Below are 26432 nucleotides of genomic sequence, written 5' to 3'. Positions count from 1 at the left end.
GTATTTTTAGTAGAGATGGGGGTTTCACCATATTGACCAGGCTGGTCTCGAACTCCTGACCTTGCGATCCGCCTGCCTTGGTCTCCCAAAGTGCTGGGATTAAAGGCATGAGCCAGCACCCAGCCCTGACTGTTTCTGAGCAGCAGCCACTGAGCGGCTATGCCCCATATCAGTTCCCAGGCATCCCCAATCCTGCCGTGAAGTCTGAAGCTCTGATGGTTGCGATTGACAGACAAAACTCACCCACCATGCTTCTTTCTGCTGTGTTTTTAAATTTACTTTCAGGAAAAGGCATGTGGTGTCCAAGACACTTGGGAATACACAGATGTGTTTAAACAACTTGGTTTCTTCTCAGGTTCGGCCTTAATTCAATAATCCATTCACTCTTTCATTCAACAAGCAAAGGATGTTCGGCAGAAAAAAAAAAAAAAATTCTGAATTCTGAGACAGTACAGCAAATGAATCATTGAGCATTGGGACTCAAATTCTCCAAGGTGGGAGGGCTGTGGAAAGCCAGTGCCTGCTGTACAATCAGCAGCCAGAATGTAGGCTGAGGGAGGTAGTAAAACAGCCTGTGCCCATCCATTAAGAAACAGCTGAGCTTCATAGGGAAAGCTTGTCCATAGCAAGGAGGTGGAGATCAGAGGAATCGGTTTCAGCCCATGCCATCTAGTTAGGTCTGTTTTACTTTATGGGCCACAGACTTGCCCTAGCTCTGACCTGCCACCCTGCAGGAAAGAAGCAAAGGAGGAGGAATCTGTCCTGGTGACCCAGGGCACATTCCCCCTCAAGAGAGAAATAATTCAGATTACATCCTCCTGCTGTTGGATCAGGGCAGCACATTTCAATTTAAGCCCATACAGCCAGAGACAGGTTCATGTAGAATGGAATAAATTAATAAATATGCTGTTGTTTAACTGGGAACGTGCTCTGGCCTAGGGACAGCTTGCTGAATTTCCTCCTGACACACACTCAGGAAACAAAAACATCGAGGGAACTCAATGTCTACCTCTTGACAGGGTGAAGAAACAAGGACCGTGTGGCATTGTTTAGTGGTTAAGACTTTGTAGCCAGGTTGCATTCATTCAAAATCTGACCTTACCACCTACTAGTTGTGGTAATAAAGGGCGAATCACTTACCTTCTCTGTGCCTCAGTTTCCTCCTCCGTAAAATGGGAATGAATATGATGCTCCAACAAATAGGCTTGTTGTAAATATTAAATGATATTTCAATAATTAAACAATAATTAATAATTAAATAATACATGAAAAAGTCTTAGAGAGTGCCTTAGCATGGAGTACCTGCAGTTGAAGTATTGGCTATTCCTATTACCAGCACAGCTGTGAGATAAAGAGTTTCAGGAACTGGAATGCATGCTTCGAACAGCCAGTGGGGTGCCTGCTCTGGACTCTGTGCCTCATCATCAGGGGTTTCCTGATCAGTGCTGAGCATACCAGGGCTTGGGGAGGATGTTCTTGGAGCTAGATCAATTTGCCCCAGGTTTTTCAGGGTCCAAGGCACAGTGAGTAGAAAGGAATGACCCCAAACCTGGCCAGAGCAGAAGAGGGGGAGCCTCAACACTGAGATGGAGCAGATATGACGGTACTAGAATAAAATCCACTTCTCAAAAGTCATGTTTCCACTCTCTACTCTTAGGGGTCTGGGCAAGCTGGGTCATCAGGCGTGTCAGGCCATCTCACATTTTGGCCCCAATTCAGAAACCTGCCCCCTCTGCCAGATCTTTGGATTGGCAACTGCTGCTTAGGTCTTGATCTACCTTTACCTCCATCACCATGAAATCTTCACCTAAGAACCTAACCACAGTGAATAGGTGTAAGGTGCTTAGAAGCACACACAGTGAATAGGTGTAAGGTGCTTAGAAGTAAGGTGCTTTCGCAGGGCCTTAAAATATAACAGACATGCACCTGCCATTCTTGGGTGATCCTCAGCATGCCTCCAAACATCCATTCATGCCCCAAGCCTGATAAAACTGGCAGAAGGTCAGAGGGTTTCTGAAGATGTCTAAACAGTTGTTTGTGAGAAGTAAGAGAAGAATATTAGATTACACTTTCTGCCTGTGCATCTACCTTTATCAATGTTTCACACCAACAAGCACATGTGTAATAAAAGGCAATGAGGGAGGGAGTCAGTGGCAAAATTGTGCTGTAGAAACTATCTTGGGGTGAACAGAGAAAAACAGATCATAAATATGACATACTTATGCCCATAAATCATTTATTTTCCAGGAAGAAAGATAAGGGATTTGACATTTAGTCATGGGGATATTCTGTTCTTGAGTTACGTACTCTTACAAGATATCACATGTATGCAGTCCTCGTAAGTACCATATGAGAAGAATTATTACCATTTTACACTTAAGAAAACTGAGGCCAAAAGTCCTACATGCAGCCTCCACCTGCAAGGAGGTTCCATCTTAAACAGACAATCCATCCTAGCATCACTGAAAGAAACCAAACAACAAAAGAAAATACAGCCCATGCATGATAGAACTGACCAGCTACTTTATTTTGCTTTCTAGAGGCAAACAATTAGTTTGAGCTGTTGCCGAATTTCATATGAACTGGGCTGGAGGATCTGAGGGTGGGGGAGGTTTTCCCTTACACACTATTTTAGGAAAACTCATAATTGAATGTAATTTCTGCAGCTGCCATTAGAAAGCAGGATGGCAGCCACAGCGTCTAGGAGAACAGCAGGGCGGGATAAGCCAGGGTGCAACTGAGAAGCTCAGGGAAGAGAGCAGAGCCCATGCCCTAAAGTGACACCAAGGTCAGGACCCAGCCCATAGAGAAAGTGGTGGGGGAGAGTGTGAATCCCTCCAGCCCCCACCTAGGAAGGGCGAGCATCCCGCAGAGTTCCTGTCGCGGCGGAACCTTCTGTATCTTTGTTCTCTCTCTGCCACGGCTTGTAAGTATTAGCCTGATGTTGTTTACTTCTTCTCCCAATCTCTCCAAGGAATATGATTCACACGTTTTCAGATTTATTTGAACAAAATGCAATAAATATGCTGCTTCAATTTTAACTGCTGGCCTGTAGCCAGGGTTTTTAATGAATCTGGCCTGTGCTACTGAAGTGTTCCAGGATCTCCAGGGCTCTGGGCACTGTGAGATTATACACACTGGTGTGCACACACACGCACACACACACACACACACACAGAGCTCTCACCCCACCCCCACCTCCCCACCTCCTATTCCCCAGAGGGCCAGTGACTCACAGTCAACAGCAGGTTTTCAGAGCCGACTCTGGTAAAAATTAGCAGGAGCCTTTTATTGTTCAAGGAGAGGAAGGACTCCTCCATCTCCTTTCATGGCTGCGTGGAAGTGCCATCTTTTAATTTTTCCCCCTCCGTTGGAGTTGCTGTACCCACCTCTAAAATCTGCCATCATCAGCCTTTTTGTCTCTTCCTTTGTTTTCTTGCAAATGGTCACTAGACCAGGCCCAGCCTGTGGGGACTTCCATATAAAAACAGCTGGCTATGGAGGCTTAATGTGGAGATAAAAGGACTCTGAATTGATTTTCACCACAGCCTCACAGCCAGTGCTCCAGGCTTTGGAGAGCTAGGAAAAAACAGGAAGAGGGACTCAGGCCAAGGTGGTCTGGGCACAACACACTTTCTCAGAAGGAGTGGAAGGAGGATGAAACTGGCTGACAGCAGACCTGAGGCACACAACTCCAGACCCCACCCTCCAGTAAATATGACCAACATAGGGCAAAACTGTGGACTCTGCATAATGTGCCCCCTTGGGTGGCCCCAGCCTCTTTTGGCAGGAAAATGATCACTAAGACCCCCTGCAGCTCTAAGAACCTGCAACTCCAAAGTCCTTTGCCCACTGTGAACACTTAGCTGCATTGTGGATTAGCATCTGAGAAACCCCTCTGAAGGAAGGGACCATTGCAGGGAAGGGCAATTTTCAGGACTGGGATATGGTTTTCCTCTGGTGACAGAGACAAAGGGGTGGCTGTAAAGACCCCATCTATCAATGTTTTGGCAAATGCTGCCTCATTGCTAATGAACACCACCACACCACCACCTAATTTTTTTCTTTTAAAGTACAAACCATGGTCTGATCTTTTCCATTATGACCAGTGACTTTTATTGATGTCAGAAGCCCCTATATGTTTCTCCTGTCTTCAAATTACTCTCAAAAGCAAATCACACATTGCTCTGCAGGAGTCTGCCCACCACACTGCATCCCTACCTCACTTTAGCACATTCCCTAATGGGGCCTTCACAGTCATTAGGCAAAATAAGCAAAGAAACTGCAAAGTTAGGAACCTGGGCAGGAAAATCACATGAAAGGCCTGGCTGCTCTCAGTGAGTTGGTAAGAGGACCAGGGTGCAGAGGTCTGGGTTGGGACAGTGTCACCAACAACGTAGTGTAACTTCTGGGAGCCTCAGTTTCCTTATCAGTGGAATGTTGGAATCCACTTAATGATCCTTCCCAGTCCTGATAGTCTGGGCTTCTAACATCTGGGCTACAGACTTTTTGTGATTCTCCCTTACCATATCTGACCCTCCATTTCAGAATTAAAGACACTTACAGTTAAACACGTTCTCTGTTTTTCACTTTCCTTAAATGGGAAATAGAATAATAAATAGCTGTTATTTCTACTGTGACTCCTCAAATCATAAAAATTGAATTATCTTGTTTATAATATTTATAGACTTGTAAAACATTTCTCATGCAGACTGAGAAAAATTACCATCTTGTTTCCATTTCAAATGGTAGTGTTAGTTGTGTGGTTTTGTATGTGTTGAGCTGTTCTTGTCTGTGCCCTTTACCAAACACGGTGTACCTCCATTAAACACATATGTGTTGATCACGTGACCTCTCACTAGCCCTCTGCTGGGTGGATGTTCTTGGAAACATATGAGAAATATATGACATCGTCTCTTTCCTCAACTAATTATCTTATTGGGAAGTCAAGATTGTTATGTGTAATAGTAATAATGTTAAAATAACAGCATGCTAGTTAGGAGCCAGGTGATATATTCTGTACTGGATAGATTTTTACTTCATTTAAGCCTCACAACAAATTCCTTAAGCTATCTTATTTTATTCCCATTTTACAGACAAGGAATCTAAGGCTTGAGTTAATTTTTCTGCTCAAAACAGAGCAGTGGTTAAAGATGTATCTGATTGATTCTGTGAATTCGAAATGTCATGTAGCTAAGTATTAAACTGAATACAAGCAAATTCTACGGAGCTATGGTGTAGGCTGGTGCTGCCTGCAAGCTCAAGGATGTGGAAGTTCTGAGTAAGTGAGGTTACCTGCTCCTGATAGGAATAAGCAGGAAGGGACCTAGGACAATGGAGAGGAGGCACTGATCCAGAGGTGAGAAGGAGAGTATAGACTCCTAATGAGAGATGTTCAGACAATCACTGGAAAACCATTGCCTTGCCACCCCACCATGTCTTCAGTAACAGACAAGCCTTTGATGACACCATCAAAGACAGGAAGCCTCCACCTGCTGAAGCCTAGAACCCAGGAACTCTCTAGGCTGGATGTCCTTCAAGCACATTTTTGGCTCAACAACAGGGCTGCCCTCAGATAACTTTGATTATTTTAAAAATGGTACTTTTAAAAACAAACACATTCCACATATTACATAATCAAGGCTGGAAAAAATAATGTTTTACTGTCAGGTTTGTTGGTTGGGAAATGTAATAATTTCCAGGTTTGGGAAATACAGTCAGGGAATTTCTTTTTACTTGACAAATAAAAATTATATATATTTATCCTGTACAACATGTTGTTGTGAAACATGTATATATTGTGGAGTGGCTAAATTGAGCTAATTAACATACATTGACTCATGTATTTATCATTTTTTGTGAGTAATTTTTTTAAATCTGTTTAAAAGTCTGGCATTTGCTTCATTGGCAATTCTTGACTATTTCATTTGCTCTCTGAATCCTGGTTTCAGCTTCCTTTCTTCTCTTTGGGAAGTTTAATTCTCAGGTTCTGGTCAAACCTGACAGTTATTTCTTAGCTCTGAGTGCATGGAGATTTTCCATAGTTGCGGCCTAATTGCACATTCAGTCAGAATTAGTATTTTTTTTTCAACAGGTTCTGCAACTTCTTAATCCCACATTAGGCCATTACCTGCTTGAACCCAGGGCTAACTAAACAGAATTAAGAAGCAAGCCATTTGTTGATAAGCATTCTTTTTCTACACCTTTGCCTCAAGGACATGCATAAGAAACACCTCTCATTCTCTCTGCTGGTTTTTGGAGTCCACACACTAAATTGTCAATTTGTATGTCCAGTGGCCATGGGAAAGGAAAGCTGCTTAAGAAAAAGCACCTACCATAGAGACTTGGGTTCAAATTGCTGGTAACATTTAGTTGTGAGACCTTTAAATGCTTCTGAACATTTCGGCCTCGTTTTCCTTATATATAAAATATGGTTGGTATTGTCTACCTCCCAGGGTTGTGGCAGGTTTAGATTTAAAGTTACTCATATAATTGTTTGTTCTTCAGCCGTAGACAGTCAGTTGGTCCTGAAATAACCAAAGGGACTTTATTAAAAAGTGGCTTCTCCTCGATCGCTTGAACCCGGGAGGCAGAGATTGCAGTGAGCTGAGATCACGCCACTGCACTCCAGCCTGGTGACAGAGCGAGACTGTGTCTTAAAAAAAAAAAAAAGTGTCTTCTCCTCGAAGGCAACATTAGGGCATGTCCTTTTCCTTCTGAGTCACTTTTACTATGAGGCACCCACACTTACATCATAGAAACACCCAGACAAGCCTGGACCTAACTGGGTTTTCCAGGCCTTTCCATGCCCAAAACCCATTACACTTTATTTGGTTTATCTAAAGGAAAAATGAGATCTTTGTTATATTCTTAAAAATAGGAATGTTTCCCACATTTGGCTCTCAGATCTTCCCTTAAGGGGGCCAGGTGAATTTCCTACAGTTTAGGATCAAAGGAAACTCTTCTATCTACCCAAAATGCAGAATCAGAAGGAATTAGAGGCCATAAAGAAACTCAGGACAAAAAATAATAAGTCATAGAGCTAAAGATAAGTGAGTCTGGAAATCCTGTGTTCTGAATCTCTGTCCTCTCACCATGCAGTTTTCTTTGATGGCCATAAACCATACACTGAACACCTGAAGTCACCTCTGTATGGAGATGCTCCTGTCCAGCATCGTCTGTAAATGAATCACTGGGCCGGTGTGCAAAACATTCCAGACATCAGTGCAATGTGCTTTGTTCTCTATTGCATATCCATCCACAAATGTGGGGTGTTTGTGTATTGAACTAATCTCAATGTTCAATAGTCTTCTTTCTATAGCGGTCAGAAATTCAATATGTGTGGTTTGTCTTTAGTTACAGTGATAATCATCACTGCCCTTTCTTGATTATTATACCAATTCTTTTCATCTTTATCTCATTTTGCAATGGCATTGTTACTAAGGGCTGCCAGACATCCTTCCTCAATATAGATGCTCAATAGATGTCTGTTGAACAAATAAATAGGTAAATGAATAAATACCTGAATATCCCAACACATATCAATTCAATGGTATCTATAACTTACTGCACTGACTTCAGTTTGCAAATTAAACAACACATGAAATTTGAATTTAGTAAAACAATTTAGTTTGGGGTCTGTATGCCAACTATCAACTATTTTAACTATTTTTAATCAGTTATTAGGATGCCATGGTTTAAATCTATAATACATCTGCTTCTTTAGGAGCTAACATTAATCCCCTAGCCTGGTCTAATGGCCTCCCCATCTCACTTTCCTGGCTAAACTGCCTGTATGGTTTCTATCTGCATATCTGTCCTCTTACACCACCAGTGAAATGTTCACTCCCTGTCATTATTATTCAGTTGTTTCTCTTCTCTTCCCAAACCACCCATTTTCTTTCATGTGTTCAAAGCTTTTTCATAATTGGAGAATGAGCATTAATAGGAAATTTCGCGCTAGGAATGAGGTCCTTCAAAACTATGTCAAATACACAACTTATAAAGAGAAGAAGAAAAATTGAAAACCCCAGAGCAAATACATAAAAATTCACATTTGCAGAATATGTACACTAGAGAAGGAGGGTCTTATTTTCTTGAAAACATAATTCTCTCTAAGTCCTCCTCTCCAGCTTTCTCTAAACGTGAGCTATACTAATGAATCAAATAAAATTTGATTTGGAAAAATAATCATTTGAGCATGGGTTTAGGTGTCTTCTGAGCAAAAGACGTAACTTATTCCTTAGTGTTTCCCTCATAGTGTCTAGAAATAAACTTCAAATGTAGAATTTGTCCAATAAAGGTTGAAGAAGAGAAAAGGAAACCAAGGGAAGGCAAGTAGGAATTATGTACAATAGGGTGCATAAGTTAACCATGCCATATCAAAGGTTCAGTTTCTACCCTTGATTCGAAAGTGTCTTATAATTGCTTGGCCACCTTTTCAAAACCTACTAGGTGCAGATTTTGCTCCATGTAATCCAAATTGGACACATGGAGAACAAACCACCTCTTCTCCATGGCTGAGTGTTTATGGCTCTACATAGACATCCTTCATGACTCCATATGACCCACAGGTGAAATTCAAACTCCAGGCACTATACCCTGCCTGATCCTGAGCCCAGCCTTCTGTTATGCTTCACCTGGCCACCCCAGAAACCCATAATCTGGCCACACAAGAATTCTTGGGTTTTCCCAAACATGCGATACTGTTGTGTGTTTCGTGCCTTTATGCTGGCTGGCCTTTCTTCCTGGAAAGTCTTTCATCTCCTTTCAGTGAATGCTTCCAAATAAGACCTGAGTACAACCACCTTCTCAGTGATGTCCTTCCTCCTCAACAGTGAAGTCACTCATTCTTCAGGTAGTCATGGCTCTTGTACCTGAGCCTGTGATCCTTCTCACAGAGTATTAAAATTACATTTACAGGCCAGGCACGGCGGCCCACGCCTGTAATCCCAGCACTTTGGGAGGCTAAGGTGGGCAGATCACGTGAGGTCAGGAGTTTGAGACCAGCCTGGCCAACATGGTGAAACCCCATCTCTATTAAAAATACAAAAATTACCTAGACGTGGTGGCAGGCACCTGTAATCCCAGCTACTTGGGAGGCTGAGGCAGGAGCATCACTGGAACCCAGGAGGCAGAGGTTGCAGTGAGCCGAGATTGCACCACTGCACTCCAGCCTGGGCAACAGAGCGAGACTCCATCTCAAAACATAAAAACAAATAAAATTAGCATTTATATGTTTACCTCTGGCACTTTGAAGATAGAAATGTATCTTTGTATCTTCGTAGCCTCCCATTTAAGCCTGGGGGATAGGTACTACTATTAGTTCTATTATTGATGAGTAAACTGAAGCAACAGAGATTAAATAACTTACCCAGGCCTGGATAACCAGTAGCTTGTAGAACAGTGATTTGAACACTGAGAATGTGGTCTCAGAGCTTATCCTCTTAACCACTTTGAAATGCTGCTTTTTCATAAAAATTATCATACTGGTTCCCTTGTTACTTTTACTGTGATATCTATATTAACATAAATTCTGATTCTTAATCAACCAGATCAATTATTTATGTTTGTATCTGAGTTATATAGTAAATAAAATCCATTTTTAATGATTGTGCTAGAATATGCTAGTTCAGATCACCTCCATAAATCTCTAGTGTGGTCCCAGGTACAGTGGAAGGTAATATGGGTGATCTTTTCAGCTCAGGGGAGATTGTTATTTTTATTTAAATTTCTTGTTCTGGCATCTTGTTTCATCAACTAGATATTCGGCTACCCAAAGACTAGACCATTTCTTATATTTTACAGCCCCCCAAAGGGCACGGAGTTGCTGTATTCACAGTAGGTACTGAAACTTTTGCTGAATAAATTAACACATGCACAAAACTGCTTTCTTATAGCCGACCACCAGCAGTTTATTGAGAATGTGGCATCAAATTGAATATTTAGAAGTTGACAAAACTTGGCCTGTTGGGGTTCCAGCATTCAGAGAATTCAAAGTTAGTAAGGATGGCAGAGATGGAGAAATTAGTTTGCCAGCAACCTGTCATCCAAATTGCAAGCCCTCCAGTCAGGCATTTGGTAGCGTCCACCCTAAATACCTTTTAAATATTCAAAGTTCTTTGGATTTGTTCCTGGCTGGCCTGTTCTGAGCGTATTCTCTGTGCCAGCCACTTTGCTAAGCATTTTATTGGCATTATCTCATTTAATCCCTATGATAGCCCTCTGAGGTGGGAAGTTTATGACACTTTAAAAAAATAAGGAAACTGAAGCTTCGAGAGGTTAAATCATTTAAACAAGGTCAAATACCTAGTTAAGTGACAAAGCTGGGATTTAAACCAAGGACTGTCTGGCTCCAGGGTCATGGCCTTATCCACCAGCTGAAAACTCCTTTTCTTGTAAGTGCCATATTTCCCAATTACTGACTAACGTATTTGTATTTTGATGCTTACACAGAATGCTTCTGTCTCCGTGTCTTTGCTTTGCTCTCCTCCTCTTAACCTTGCTCCCCTTTAAAATAAAGACTAAACAATTTCACAGGCTGTTTCTTATGTCTTGAGACAGGGATAAAAAGTAAGGACTTCTGTACTGGGGATTTCATTTGGAAGGCTGAGAAATGGGAGTTTCAAAGACTGGAGACAAGATACCAGTTCAGAATCAAAAAATAAGATTTTTGATTCTAAACTAGCATTCTATACTCACCTCTCTGGTTCCATGATGCTGAATAATAGTGTGAGGCTGCTTTTCCTGTAATGCTTCTTTCTTTTTTAATAGCATTCTGCCTCCATAGCAGTCTGTGAATCTTTGACTCAGAGGCAATAGTCTCTCTACCAGTTCCAAACCTCCCCAGTGACAGTTTCCTCTCCTAGCTCAAGCCCCACCAAGGGCTCTTCATCCTCATTGTCCACTTATATAAACTTCCCACTCCTCTTCTCTGGATGACCTAAAGACCTCCTCAGATCCAGTTACTATTAAAATACTTCCCTTTTATCTTAACTCGTCAGTCTTGCTACAGTGTAATGGCAGACTGGCCGTTAGCTCTGTGCACAGTGCAGTGGTTGGAACCAACACAGACATCATCCAAATCAAACTTCCTTTGGACCACTCTGGGACCAGGCAACAGTGAAATTACTTTAGAGGAGGGTTGAAAGAAATGCACTGCATCCATTTCTTAAACAGGGGCTTACAGAATCAACCAAGTAGAAAGAAATGTTGAGATGCATTTAACCTCATTAGTTTCAGTAGGACTGGCTCTCTCCAATCCATCAGGGTTGAGCTACATTAGTGAAACTCAACTATTTCCAAATCTCATTTACATAATGGATGAGATGTGAAATGAGCCCAATGTGAGGGGAACCGCCTGGAGGCACTAAAGTTTATCACAATATGTAAGAGTTCTTTTAGATCATTGCATTAAATTTCCACTAACAAGGTAACAAATTAATTGTCTGTATTACTGTACTAGCCCAAAGTCTATTGAGTACAGAGTATCAGCCGAGGAAGGCAGCTGGGGTTTCAAGGGCTACATATGCTCAGAGATGCTTAAAGGGAGGTGATGAATACTACCTTGGCTTTCTCCTGCCCCTTTAAGAAATCCCAGGCCCCTCTGTAATCTGATGGTGGACTTTGGCTTTATTAGTGAGGTAAGCGAGGATGAGTAAATCAACTGTATCAGACAAGCCTCAGGACATCTAGAAATTGATCATTCTGCCGAAATAAGCACTCTGTGTTTATTAGCTGGGAGTTCATCACTATCGCTTCTCCTCATCCAATTCCTAAGAGATTTCAAAGCCATCATCATGGTATTAGCTCGTCTGACTGAACTACTAGAGATAAAGATTAGGAGATCTATCTAATGATGGGTCTGAGTTTCTCTGATTTTTTTTTCCACTTCTATTGCAAAGAGGAGAGCTTTTCTAGCACACATTCTGTGTCTACATGTGCATGCCTGCACACAATCAGGATGTATTTCTATTCTACAGGAGGAATTCAAACAGTGAAATAAAGTAGGTGGTTTGAAGAAAGGACACCCGATAAAGCACTTAAAACAATGCAACTTTCTCATATCAAAAGACATGACTACTTAACAAGGGGAATGTGTGCTGAATTGATTTCTCAAGACATATACAGTGGGTGATCTTTTGCTGAGAAGACTAATTATATTCCATAACCTTATTTATAATTCCAACATCAATACACAGCCAAACTTCTACAGATATGTCCATAAAAGGTGAGGACATTTTGGGCTAATCTTTCACAAGCTAGTAAATGTGCATTTATCTGTTTATACATATATTTATGTGCACACATGCACTAAGCTCCTGATACCAAGCTCTTTTTTCAATGTGGCTTCTAAATAAGCAGTAATCAAAATGCAAATAAGGTGACCCAGTTAGCATTGAGATCTGTATTACCATGCAGATGTGCTCTGCGACTGTGTGCTCTAGAGGTAAAAAGAAAGACACTACGAAAGATGCTTATATTAACTGGCATTGATTACTAAGTCCTTCACATTTGGAAGAATCTAGAGAAGAATCTTCTAGAGACAATGATCCTACAGCTTATATCACATCTGGCATTTTTGGCTTGGTCTGTTTCTAAGCCATCCTGTGAGTGTGGTTAAAAAGCATGCACCAGGAGTAAAAGAAGACTGGTTTCTTGAAGTCTCAGAATATGACCCTTGAGCACCAAGCCAGCATGCTGGCCTGAGACGATCCAAGAACGTGACTAGTGTCAGAATCATGCCTCTGCCACCCTCTGTATGTGACACTAGGCACAGCAAGTCACATCCCCTTTCTGGGACTCAGATACCCAGGAAGGATTGGACTAGCTTTCTTCCAATGTTAACCTACCTTGATTTTACTCTACTGAAGCTCCAATATGTTCAGCAATAGCCTGTAACATGCTTTATGTCTATTACTATAGCAAATTCTTAACCTACCTGATTGACAAGGATGTAATGTGCATACTTGGTACATTGTACTAATGAATTGGTCTTAATTACATGTATGCGTTGGTTTTTTCCTCATTAGTACCTTTTGCAACTCCGTTTGTTATACTTTTCAAAGAATAGTTACCACCCTATTGTCTCTGCACTTTTTAAAGCATGGTTGCAATTACATCAGCATTTTGTTTGGTTCTGTCTATCTGTGCTTTGTCCTTCTGTAGTGTGTGTGTGTGTGTGTGTGCATGTACGTGTGTGTTCATGTGTGTGTACAAACCAACTTAGGCAAGAATTCTAACCTGAGCTTAAAAATATCTGTGAACTTTAAACTGGGTTCTATGTGTATATGTGCTTCTCCCTCTCCCACCACCAGTGACCTGGGAAGAATAGAATCTGATGTTGGAGATGCAGAAAAATTAAAACATTTAACTTGGGATGGCTCCTCTTTGCAATTTTTATGTCTAATACCTCTCTATTCTAAGTGATGTCATTGGACACTTCTAGAAAACATCTTTGAGCTGGCATAATCTTTCCACTATAGAATTGAGAGAGAGTGACTTCTGCATCATTAGAATTTACTGCATAGGGTAAAATACTCTTTAGTGTATATCTGTTATTTTCTAATGAACAAAAATGTTGTTTTCTCAGTCTATTTCTGCACTTCTGAATTAAGAAGGCAAGAACTAGCCAGACTGTGTATAGCAGTTTCTCTGAATCTAGAAAGCTCAGAATCAGAATAGTGATTTATTCTGACCAGGAGGAAATTAAAGCAGGATGAGATTCCAAGTCTTGTCCAAGTTCATCTAACAGTCATGGGGAAGAGCTTACAATAACCCAATGTCTCACAATTTCTATCTCTTAACTTTCATATTAGCAAATTATTTCTCTCTCATGTAAGATATTAACCATAAATATCCATTGAATAATTTCTTTGGATCAGTCTTATGCTAGCAAGATACAGGAAAAGAATATAAAGTCTCTGCTTTCTCAGGAATTAAAATCTTGTAGGGGACACACTTAACTTTAACATACATAAGACATAAGTTTAAAATGAGACAATCACTAAGTGTAGTGCTAAGAAGTCATCATGGTTGACACAACTGAGTGTTTACTATAACTAGGCACCAAAGGAAGTCTTCTTACATGTGCGTTAGTTTTCTCTTGCTGCCATAACACATTTCCACAAACTTAGTGGCTTAAACAACACAAATGCATCATCTTTCAGTATTAGAGGTCGGAAGTCTGAAATGGGTCTCATTGAGCTAAAATCAAGGAAAGCTCCATTTCTTTCTGCAAACTGTAGGGGAGAATCCATTTCCTTGTTTTCCAGCTTCTAGAGGCCATCTGCATTCCCTGATCATAGCTTCCTCCTCAGTCTTCAGGCCCAGCAGCATTGCAGCTCTCTCACCCTGTTTCCAGCATCATATCTCTTTTTCACTAACTCTTCTCTTCTGCCTTCTTTCATTTGAATTGGCTTTTGTGATTGTACTGTGACCATCTAGATAATGAAGAGTACTCACTCTATCCTAAGGTCAGCTGATTAGCAGCATTAAGTTTTATTTGCAATCTTAATTTACCGTTGTCATATTCACAGGTTCTAGGAATTAGGATGTGGATAACTTTGGAGGGATAACATTATTTTCCGTTTACCCCAATATGTAAACTCCTTTAATCCACACAACAACCTCATTAACAGATGAGAAAATTAAGGCATGGAAAGTTAACATAACTTTCCCAAGATCACACAGCTAGTAAGGCCGGTAGTCTCACTCTAGAGAATATATTCTTTACCCATTTGCTATATTTCATAGCATGTACACTATATATACTTTAATGGAAAATAGGAGTTTTAGAATAGAACAATATGTGGGCTAAAGTAGTTAGTGCAGTTTCCTAAAAGGTTTGAGCCTAGAAAGATAGATGTGTTCATCTACCGTTTGTAAGTACCTAGTACCTACCAAGCTAGGTGCCGGGGAACCAACAGGAAGTGAGACATGGTTTCTAACCCCAAAACTTTTGCAGTTGCCTAGAAGAATTGGCAGAGAAATGAACAAGTAAGTGTGAAACAGGAGGTGTATTCTGTTACAGAAGTCTGTTCAGGATAGTGAGACGACAAACAGGAAGGAGGCCTAAACTCTACCTGACAAGAAGATACGGTTTTAATTTTTCCCAGCTGCCTTTCCAGGCAGTGCTCAGTGTTTGTTTTTTTTTTTTTACAACTCATCCAAAGCACTCTTTTTGCAGCTGCACAAAGAAATGTAATTTCTGCTTTTGCTCTGGTCATTTTCCAGCCCTGGCAGGCCCTCCTTCTGCTTCTAGTTGTGGAATTCTACCCAACTTTTAAGATTGGGAGTTTTGTACCTGTGTGTATCTTCCTGAGTGGGTGGTTGACTCCATTCAGGAAGGACTCAAGTTCCTGAGGCCTGATGGTGCTTGTCACTTATGGGTTCTTCGTGAATGTTGAAATAATAAATGGATGAGCAGGAGGTCACCTCAGATCCCATTGAGATCTCATTTGCCTCCTAATTTGTGAAGGACTCATTGGGCTTCCTTTGTTGTTTGGTTTATCAATTTTATAGGTGTTTCTGTCTTACCCCCCTCCCCACTTCTAAACCATCTCTGTGAAGACAGAGATCACAACTTCCAAGTTTTGCTAGTCAACTCTCCAACAATTGTTAAATTCCAAATGATTTATTCTAGAATCAGTGAATAGTATTCTGCCCCAAAGTAACCTTCATCCTAAAAGGTGAAATTTATCCTAGAATGAAGGTGATGATGATAAATTTCCTTAATTCATCTCTTCACTCATCCTAGAATGAAGTAAAACTCATTTGACATAAAACTAATGCTGATAGGGTCATCACCTCTGATTAAGCAGGTTGTTTGCTATTCACAGGTGCCTAGCTTGGGGGGAAGAATGGGGATAAAATCCATCCTGCGCTACTCTCCCCAAGCTATGAGCCCCTGGGGTTCATGTGCACACAGAAAGCTGTGTCTTTTTCTAATTTGCCCAAAGGTGCCCTCTCTTTGCTAAGCTCTGAGTCCATGGAGCTATATTTTTGGAATTTTGCCTTTTTCTAATTTTGTCTTTTTCTAATTCACCCAAAGATGCCATATGAATAGTAGCAGAGGCTCTGTCTTCTGATGATTAAAAAGTGTTTTAGGCTCTTTCTTTGCCCTTCCTTACAAAAAGCCACAGCTGCTCTTACGCTACACAAAAATTATTAGAATGTAAATCTTGGGAAAAAGCGTCTTTAACTGTTTTGACCAGTGCCATATCTCTTGTATGGTAGATGTTCAGTACATATTTGTTGAATTAATGAATAAGCCAGTTCAACAGAAATAAAATATGTATTGACTTTGGCACAGAAAAATATTATTTCCCAAAACCTACAGGTATCTATTACTTGATTCACTTTCTTCTGTAATATCGATTCCCCTTATTGCCATGAATGAAGTTCATTTGTAAGCAAGAAAAAAGAACAATAGAATAATCTGAATAGACAACCAATATATTGGCGAGGGAATTATTATCAAGTTTTCAAGAGTAGGTTTTTTCTTGTGAAAAATATGTCATTTACCGGTTTACCCAAAAGTCTATTTGTTATAGGGAAAGAAAAAACCTTGAATTAAGTCAAGAAACATGGATTTCAGCATCGCTTCATCCACACATATGATATGTAAACTTGGGCAAATCACTTGGTCTTCTGTGCCTTTATTTCCTTGTTCGCAAATTAGGGGTTTCACCATTTGCAGCACAGGGATGCTACAAGGGACAAATAGCATAATGCATATCAAAGCTCTTCACAAGTTTAAAAACCACTAACTGCTCAATATAACTCCCACTCTATGCCAAAATCTGCCTTCTGCAGTGTAAAGGGAGCCAGGAAGATGACTAAAGGGACCAACCATCCCAGTGGTGTCAGCCTCTTCCACCATGCCAGCCTGGGCTTTGTCACCATGAAATATCTACATTTGCAAATCTTAGAATTACAAAATTAATTAAACTGTTCAACAAGCCTATGTTAATCACATACTATCTGTCAGATATACTGTGCTCTGCAGCGGATGTTACAAAATGAATTACGTATGGATCCCTTGGTGATGACTCCATCACCTATTTTCAAGAAACTGCAGAACAAAGAACCAACTGGGAATCAGAGAATCTAGATCGTCCCACTTCTTACAGCTGTGTGATTTTAGATAGATCAGATGACCTCTCTGAACCCCTTGACTTTCTTATCTAGGAAAGGGTAGTAAATAGTAGCCATCCCACAAAGATTTTTGTTTGTTTTTCTTCAGATAGAGAAATGATATAAAGTAGATAACTAGCTTTATAAACCATAGAACAACATACAGCTTCTCTAAGGTGAGGCTGGTTTTTATTATCCAAGGTTGCAGAGCTCATTAAAGGGATCCTGGGAAAGTCAGCCACCATGGACCCTACTTTTCCTTCATGACCTCTGTGACCTTCAGCAACCTGGGGAGGAGGTAATTGAGCAGCAACTACTACTTCGGAAGAAACAGAATCGAAATATTGAAGCTATTGACTCACCCTTAAGGTAGTAAACAATGCTTTGGTCTCTGACCTTTTCGCATCCTGGGGCAGTCAATAACCTGGCCACTAGATGCAGCGCCTGCCACTGATTTTGATTTGGGAGTAGTTTAACCTTGAACTGAGCTCCAAGTAACCAAGGCAACAGGAAGTCAGCTTCTGCATCGAAGGAGCAGGAATCCATAAATCAAGTCCCTAATGCAAACACGGTGTGCAGGTAGAGGTTTGAGGGGATAAGTGGTCTATGAGAAATTACCTTTGAAAATGAGTGACTATTTCTACGTAGGCTACAGCACAGTTTCAAAGACTTTTTTTAAAAAATTATCAATAGAGGTCAATAGGTTATAGCGGAATGTTTTTCTTATAGGTTTAACTTTTTTGTATTTCCTCCTGACTGTGTCTTTTAATTAAGAACAGATGTTGGATCCACAAAGTTATTAGCATTGTTATTTTCCTCTTTAAAAACTTACTGACCTCCAACTAGGCAATCCTCAGTACAGTTTGTCTCATGTTGGGGTTTAGGGATGCTCTGAACACGCCTACCAAGAGAGTGCTCTCCAAAAAGTCTACTTTCTGAGTTTGAGACAGTGATCCCTTCCCAGAGCACACCAGTGGCATTACAATTGTCTCTGTGTAAGCAGTGGTGCTACATCTCAATGGTCCCATCAGTACAAGGTTAAATCTGGGTTTCTTTATGATCACCCTCTAGCATCAAAAATCTCCCTCCCATTGATAGAAGCCTGGTTCATGCTGAGAAGAAACGTTTCAAATGTCGCCCCCCCCCCCCCCAACCACTTTGCTTTTGCTCATCATAGAATATCAGTCACCACCTGGAATGAAGGGTAATGAAGAGACTTCCAGTGGTCAGCCCGCCCAATGCACTCTCCCAAGGACCAGTACCCCATCACCATCTCCTGACACCTCTGCCCTCAGACAGATTTTGTGGATTAATAAGTGTTCATAGATTAGCCTTTGTTTAAAGTTTACTTAATATTCTTGCTTGTATTATTTCTGGGATTGTTTCCATTATCCTTTCAAAATTCAAAAATGGCTGAGAAAAATGTCAGGGCTTTTTTTTTTTTTCTTTTTTAATTTGTTTTCAAAATCATTGGGTGGTAACTAGAAAGCTGTACTGTAATCTAGAAAATTCTAAAGGATCTAGGGTTTTCAAGAGAGCTAATAGTAACCATCTAAATTATAGAATGTTTTAAGTATATTTTATTACTATTAGTATATTCTGTAACAGAAACACTTGAGTAGCAAAGTACACCCATGAGAGATCTGACTGGATCAACTCTAATGAATTGATGTGGACTGAGACTAATTTGGATTGTGAGCATTTGCATAAAAATGGGTACAACTAAAGTGACTTGACTCCATTTATTCCCAAGTGAGAGCTAAATATCTGACTGCTAATCCTGTTTATGGCCTTCATGCCCCAAGCATATCATAATTTGAACAAAGAATTACCTTCCCAACTTGTGTCCATGGTATAAAGATGACATATCAGTGAGTTTTTCCAGAGGAGCTGTTATGCAATAGAAATCTGACAGCTTAGATTTCCTGAGGTGTTCCATGGAAATTCTGCCTCCATCCATTCGGTGGGAATGCCATGGTGGTGCAGTGTACCAAAATGGGAAATTTTCATCAGACTCATGCCTGCTTTGCCCATTATCAGACTTTTTAGCAGCCAAGTTGTGAAAACACCTCAGTCATTCTGCCCCTGTGCCCATACGCTTCTGGATATTTTCCAAACTGTGTTTGTTTTCTGAAAGGAATGAAAAGTTTAATACATGTTTGTGGGTTTTTTAAATATTAACAATAAAGAAGGCTAAGAAGTGGCCAGGCGCGGTGACTCATGGCTGTAATCCCAACACTTTGGGAGGCTGAGGCTGGTGGATCACGAGGTCAGGAGATCGAGACCATCCTGGCCAACGTGGTGAAAACCCATCTCTACTAAAAATACAAACAATTAGCCGGGTGTGGTGGCAGATGCCTGTAGTCCCAGCTACTTGGGAGGCTGAGGCAGGAGAATCGCTTGAATCCAGGAGGTGGAGGTTGCAGTCAGCCGAGATTGTGCCACTGTACTTCAGCCTGGGCAACAGAGTGAGACTCCGTCCCAAAAAAATAAAAAGTTAAGAAGTAAAAACACTGCCTCTTCCTTACCAGTCTCTGAGCTCTCCTTCCTCAGAATAACCACTGTTACCTATTTGGATGTGTTGCTTTACAGATGATTTTGAATGCATTTTAAATATGTCTGTACCTAGCCCATGATGAGCACACCTGCAAATTTTACAAACAAGGCATACTATACATACTTGCTACACCTTCTAGTTTCTTGATGGTTGTGCCTTGCAATCTGTCTGTCATAGAATTTGATATTTGCCTATCTCCACCTTCAAAGGGCTATGAAATATAAACTCCAAGAAAAGCATAAGTGGCATTTTTGTTCATGGCATCACAACTGGGAGTTTCAGAGACCGAAATGGAGAATAGGAGGAAGGAAGGAGGTAAATGTCAGCATGACTGTCTTCCTTAGATAGTTACAGATGCCTTATCCAGGTGTGATACTGGGGCCTCTTCATCCTCTGCGCGAAACATGCTGTTGGCAGACTGGGGTCATGGTCAGGTATTAGAGTATGGCCAGATGGACCAATATGATCCCTGGGTTTAGCGTCCAGCTACCTGGAAACTTCCAGCTTTGACATTAAGAGCTGTATGAGTGAGTTCAGTTCTCTTTTAACCTTTTAGAAATGTGTTCTCTTCATCTGTAAAATTGAGAAAATGGTAATATCCACACTACATGCTTCACAGGGTTGCCACGAAGCCCAAGAGAAGCTGATCTCAAAATGGCAGCGAGATAATGTTACTCTGGGAGGGGACTGTATCACTCAGGTTAGTTGGGATTAAAAAAAATATGTCAAGAACCAATATGGTAAGGCCCAATTTGTTGTTGTTGCTGTCAGTGTTATGTAGCCGACAGATGGAGAAACTGAATAGGTAACCATTTGAAATGGATTCACGTGCCCTCACCCTCTGGACTTACATTTGGATGAGTTAGAGAGCCTTGTTTTTGCATTGGGGTGGGGAGGAAGGTGCCCATATATTCTTAGTCATGTCAGGGAGAAGAACTGACCCTTTGCTTGCTGGTTACAATTGGTTCGGAGGAAGCAGCAGGTCGTAGTAATGATAGTTGCAATAATAGGGATAATAATAATGTTAAGCACTTTCATAGCACGAACTATGCACTAGGCACTGTTCTAAGCACTTTACATCGATCGACTTGTTGGATGCTCACAACATCCCCTACAAGGTAGTATCATCACCACCCCATTTTTACAAGTAAAGAAGTTTAAAACTTGGCGAGATTAAGTAACTTGCTCTTCATCACAGAGTTGGAAAGTGGCGGAACCTGGATTCAAGCTCAGGAAATGGGATTGCAGAATAGCTCTTACTGTTTGTTACATAGGAAATTTCTAGGCCCTTACAGGGGCACCTCCTGACTCCTCAGGCTTTTCAGCATCATCATGACATGACATACGATGCCTGTTATGACCAGACACTCAAAGGCCCCCAAATCAGCTCTCCTTACCCTACAGGCTGATGACACACTAATCCCCACAGTTCATCTTCCACCTCCAGCATGCTGGCCTCATCTGCATCATGTTTACTCCCCACCCATGCCTTAGCCTACACTCTTACCGAAAGTGCCTTTCCCTCATCCTTGAAGCCTCAGCATGAGCCTTTCCCCACTTCTTTCAACACTGATCTCTACGTCCTTAGAACTCCCCAAACACCTAGGATAAGTAACACACAAGCCTGCACGAGCTTGCTGTCCAATTTTTCCTTCTCATTCAGCCTTGTTTCCCCAGCTGGATGAGATGAGAAGTCTTACTAGGGTAGGAGCCATGTCTCTTCCACTCTGAACTCCCCATCATGCTGCAGACAGCACAGCCTCTGTAAAGATAGCAGTGTACATCATCAGAAGGCAAAGGGTCACCTGATGGATTATTCTGCTTCACTAGGCCTATGCTGTGACCCCACCACTTCCAGACAGCCAGCCTAGAATGGCATCACTCCTAACCTCAGCCACAAAAGCAAAACTAGTCATAGCTATTTTTCCTCTTTAAGCATTTTTAAATTTCATTCTTGTTGTACCAGAAGGAAGTGTCCAAATCACTTGACCATTTCCTCAGATCATGTCCAGGTTATATGTTGTCTATCTTCCTGTTCCCTTAAAGTGACTGAAAGCTTTGGGGTTGTTATTTTTTAGGGATGCCAAGTCCCCACTTAAAAGTGGACCAGACGGCAGTGCATAGTAAGAACGAAGGCTCAGTGCCCACCATGATGACCAGGAAGAAGCCAGCTGCAGTTGACAGTGTTGCAATTCCACCAGCCCCAGTGTTATCTCTCCTTGCTGCATCTGCAGCAACATCGGATGCAGGTGAGCACTTTTCAGATGCTTTGGGTTCACCCCAAGCAAGACGAATGTGGAGAAAGCCCACTGAGAATGGCCTGTTGAATACAGGTAAGAGTACTCTGTTTTGCCATCGTCCCGTAGACTCTGAACATGGGAGCTGTTTCAGCACTGGCTCTTTGAAATGGGAGGAGATCTGAGAAAAGAAGGAGATCTCCTGGGAATGTGGAGGCTGGGTACTCTGGAACGCTCTTCACTTTATTGTAACATGGGTCCACTGAGTAGCAACTAAATGCTAACATTATTAATCACTCTTTGTCAAGCCTTAGGAATTACTAATCTCTATATCAAGGGCCTTATATATGTTATTTCTTGTAGCTCATAAAATAAACACTTGTATCATCATTTTCAGAAGAGGAAGCTAAGAGTAAAGAAGCCTGCCCCAAGAACCTGTGGACAGTCAGGATTCCAAAGCCCATGCACTCAACCAGGGCATTTCACTGTCCCTTGTTCATCAGGGTTGAAAGACAGTAATCACTGATATATTGATGCATCAATACCTCCTACCCATGAATTGATGAATTTTTCAGTAGTTCCCAGAGTCCTCCCCAACAGTGGATAAAATATAAACTCCTTATTTAGATATCTCAAGTTATCCACAGCCTGGTCCTTTCCACCTCTGTTCCCCACAGTGCCTCCCACCAGCCCCTGTGCCCACCTCCACTGTGTCAAGCTCATCCCTGCCTCCAGGAAGAGAGGCCTTGGGTTTGACTTAACACCTGAACTTGGAGACAGCCTTACTCAATTTCTAATCGCATCCTACAAGTCCTTAAAACACAGCTAGTCACAGCTCCTCCAGGATACCCAGAATCTCTACCATGCAGTTCCCATCATTTCACAGACTGCAACTTCTCCCATGTAACAAAATTGCACATACCTCAGAGGCAGAGTCAACTATTTAGATTCTTGCTATCTCCCTGACATGCAGCATGACAATGTTACATACATAGTTCTTGAACTAACATATTAATGTAAATGTGGCAAGCACATTGCAGTATTTAGAAAGGCCTGTTATGATTAGAAACCCAAGAAGAGACTCATTCTTAATATTTAGTCCAAATTCATTTTTCAATTTAGCAGTTTGCTTTGAGTAAAGAACTCAACTTGTCTATATAACTACCTCCTTCATGGAAATCACTGGTAATTAGAAAATGAGCCCAATTGAAATAACAGAAAGAAACACTTGGAATGACACTTCCCCAGTTGAATTCAGCAAAATACTAGGAGGTGTTTTGTGATAAAGGATGTTTTCATGGAAAAGTAGGTGTAGGAAAAGCTGCTGCCTTACCCCTGGTTCTTTCTTGCAGGGCTTTTCAGGGCCTTGCATTGACCAATGTGCATTGTGAGGTTGCAGAATCATATCTGAACACACAACCCTTTTTTCTGGGACTATCTCTTAACATCTCTTGGAACTGGTGTTCTCTCCAGCCATTTGAAAACTCTTGCTCTGAAGGAATGGAGTCATCTCTCAAATATGATCATGAGCCTTTACTTGGTGTGAAACAAAAAGTTTTTGGTGGAATTGCCAGGTAAATGGTGACAGTGAGGAGTACAAGAAGACAAAGGAGGGAAAGTCACAGAGAAATGCAGAGGAAGTTACCCCTGAGATTTGATGGATTAGTAGCACCTTGGAGAGAGGGTGTCCAAACAAAGGGAGCAAGTTGGGCAGAGTCTTGGAAGTGGGAACTGGTGCTATGGCTGACTTCAAGGAAGACATCATTTGGCTTAAGCAAAAGATTTGAGCTATGCTGTGCACCCACCCAGATCAGTGGTTATTCAACCTTGTCGATTAAGCACTGGAGACCTCCCTTTATGGATTGAGAAATTAGCCTTTGTGTTTCCACCTTTGCCTGCCATGCACAGATATTCCTCCGAGGCAAAAGACAGGTGGTCCCCTATTTTCCTCCCCTGCACTCTTTCCCTTCATTTTGAGAGAACTTATTCTTGGGATCACATGCTTATATGGGCCTGCCTCCTCTAGTGCGTCCAGTAAATAATTTACAAATATGCTAAATGGGCAGTAGAAACAGGTGGGTATTACACTTTTGTACTTGACTCCCTGGTAATCAGAGCTGAGCCCAGACACCCCTGTTGCAGGATGGAAGAACGGGCTGTTTATGTTTGGCAGTACTTAAACGAGACCCTCATGAGAATTTCACAGATTTGGTCCATTTCTGGGTCTCTGGCTGCTGAGCTGGACTTTTGAGGGGAAATAGGCCAGATATCTACCCCAGGTGCTGGAAGACAGATCTTCCTGAGATTTCACTCCCCACAGATAAAAAGCTTCCCACAAACCTAGGAGAGCTAGAAACACACAGGCTGGGCTTGTGGCCAATGCTCTGTTTTACACGTGAAGAAACTGAGGCCTCTTGAGATTCAGAGACTTGCCTGAGGTCATACAGTTGGATTGGAACCCAAATTTCCTGATTTACTGCCCGATTTCCAGTGGATTCCCACTTCTGTCATAGTCCCAACATGAGCAAAGGCAGATTTTTTTTTTCCATAAATAGGGACTTCTACTTCTTTTGGAGAACAGTGAATGAAGCTCGTAATTTGATGAGGTAGATAGAGAGCTTTAGCCAAAGCCAAGCACATAGTAGGTAGTTAATAGTTTCTGGATTTGATCTTATTTAATTAGGTGCTTGAAATATATAGTAACATATATAGTACAGTAATATATATTTCTGACGAAATAACTCACTTGATTTTTGTTTTCTTTCGAGTGCCTTTCTTCATCTTTCACTATAAACAAGGTAGAATTACTTCTGGCTTTAGGCAGGGATCAGCTTATTTTTTAATAGGTTATCATTTCTACAGAATGGTTTTGGAAACACAGACAATTGCAGGGAGAAAAGAAAAGGAAAGAAGAGTTAAACTAGGTGGCTTATAAAACAATTTTAAGAAATCATGTATAGACATAATAAGGTACTGAAGTAATTCAATTAATTAGAAATTTTATTTAGAAACAATGGATGCAGGCCAGGCATGGTGGCTCACGCCTGTAATCCCAGCACTTTGAGAGGTTGAGGTGGGTGGATCACCTGAGGTCAGGAGTTCAAGACCAGCCTGGCCAACATGGCGAAGCCTCTACTAAAAATACAAAAATTAACCAGGTGTGGTGGCATCCCCCTGTAATCCCAGCTACTCAGGAGTCTTCCGCAGGAGAATTGCTTGAACCCAGGAGGTGGTGGCTGCAGTGAGCTGAGATCGCACCACTGCACTCCAGCCTGGGTAACAAAGTGAAACTCCATCTCAAAAAAATAAAAATAAATATTTAAAAAGAATGGATGCAAAAATACCTAGTACAGTTCCTGACACGTGTTACATGCTCAGTAAATAATCACTGAGTGAAACAAAGGAATGAGAGGCAGTAGCTATGTGCTTTTACAGCATTAAATATGATGAGAGACATCTGAGAAAAACATAATCTTGAAACTGCCTTTTTTTTGTTTTTGTTTTTGTTTTTGTTTTTAAGATGGAGTCTTGCTCTGTCCACCCAGGCTGGAGTGCAATGGCGCAATCTTGGCTTACTGCAACCTCTGCCTCCCAGGTTCAAGCGATTCTCCTGCCTCAGCCTCCTGAGTGTCTGGGATTACAGGCACATGCCACCATGCCCGACTAATTTTTGTATTTTTAGTAGAGGCGGGGTTTCACTGTGTTGGCCAGGCTGGTCTCGAACTTCTGACCTCAGGTGATCCGCCCGCCTCTGCCTCCCAAAGTGCTGGGATTACAGGCATAATAACAACTAAATGGAAAACATTTGACAGGCACTTTGTAGGCTGCTAGAAAATACTCGCCAAATAATTTATCAGTCTCTAGTAAGAACAGTACTGTTTTCAAATAGGTGATCTTTGGTAAAAGTACAACAAAGGAACATTCCCACCTTATTTTATAAACAATACAGTATGGGAGAAATGAATATGGGTCGAGGGTTTACAAATATGCGTTTTCTAGCTTGTATGCCTATATGCATGTGCTATATGGGTCCCCCAGGTGTTTTGTTTCAGGCAATTTTTTTACTTTCTCAGAGTCTCAGAGGCATACTGATTATGACATTATTGATTTGTAAAAGGGGGCCATCGAGGAGATGCAGGAGAGAGTGGCGAGCTGGGAACATGTCAGTTTGTGAGCTACCGGGAGGAAGGATGGCGGTGGCTGCTGGAGGTGCTCAAACAGATCAGCCTTGGTGATCAAACTGCTCAATAGCTATTGATTAGCTGCAGTTCCCTGGTGCAGCCATGGAGGTCTGATTCAAGGGAGTACAGGATCATTATTGAGTAATTAGGGCTAATGTAGTAAAAGCGCCACTGAAGTTTGCTCAAAGTGAGGCATAACTTGAAACAACTTCTATTACACTAGCCCAATAATGATTTAATAATCATATCAGATAATCCATACCTGAATAAGCCAGGCTGATTGTTGAATTAACTTCTCAGGGAGATCATGTAACGTATAGA

The 26432-nt window shown here is 41.4% G+C and overlaps 1 protein-coding gene across 3 annotated transcripts in view; it reads left to right on the top strand.

Moving 5' to 3' along the window:
• SETBP1 (SET binding protein 1) overlaps nt 1–26432 on the top strand; it is a 376613-nt gene that overhangs the window by 328547 nt on the left and 21634 nt on the right. For all 3 annotated transcript variants that reach the window (XM_023207631.3, XM_023207632.2, XM_023207633.3), the window contains exon 5: nt 21772–21942. In XM_023207631.3, the coding sequence (XP_023063399.2) occupies nt 21772–21942 (171 nt within the window). The remainder of the gene's footprint in view (nt 1–21771; nt 21943–26432) is intronic.

The sequence above is a fragment of the Piliocolobus tephrosceles genome, chromosome 18 (genome assembly GCF_002776525.5).
Source record: "Piliocolobus tephrosceles isolate RC106 chromosome 18, ASM277652v3, whole genome shotgun sequence".
NCBI classification, from domain to species: Eukaryota; Metazoa; Chordata; class Mammalia; order Primates; family Cercopithecidae; genus Piliocolobus; species Piliocolobus tephrosceles.
This window is presented reverse-complemented; position numbering and strand designations above follow the sequence as displayed.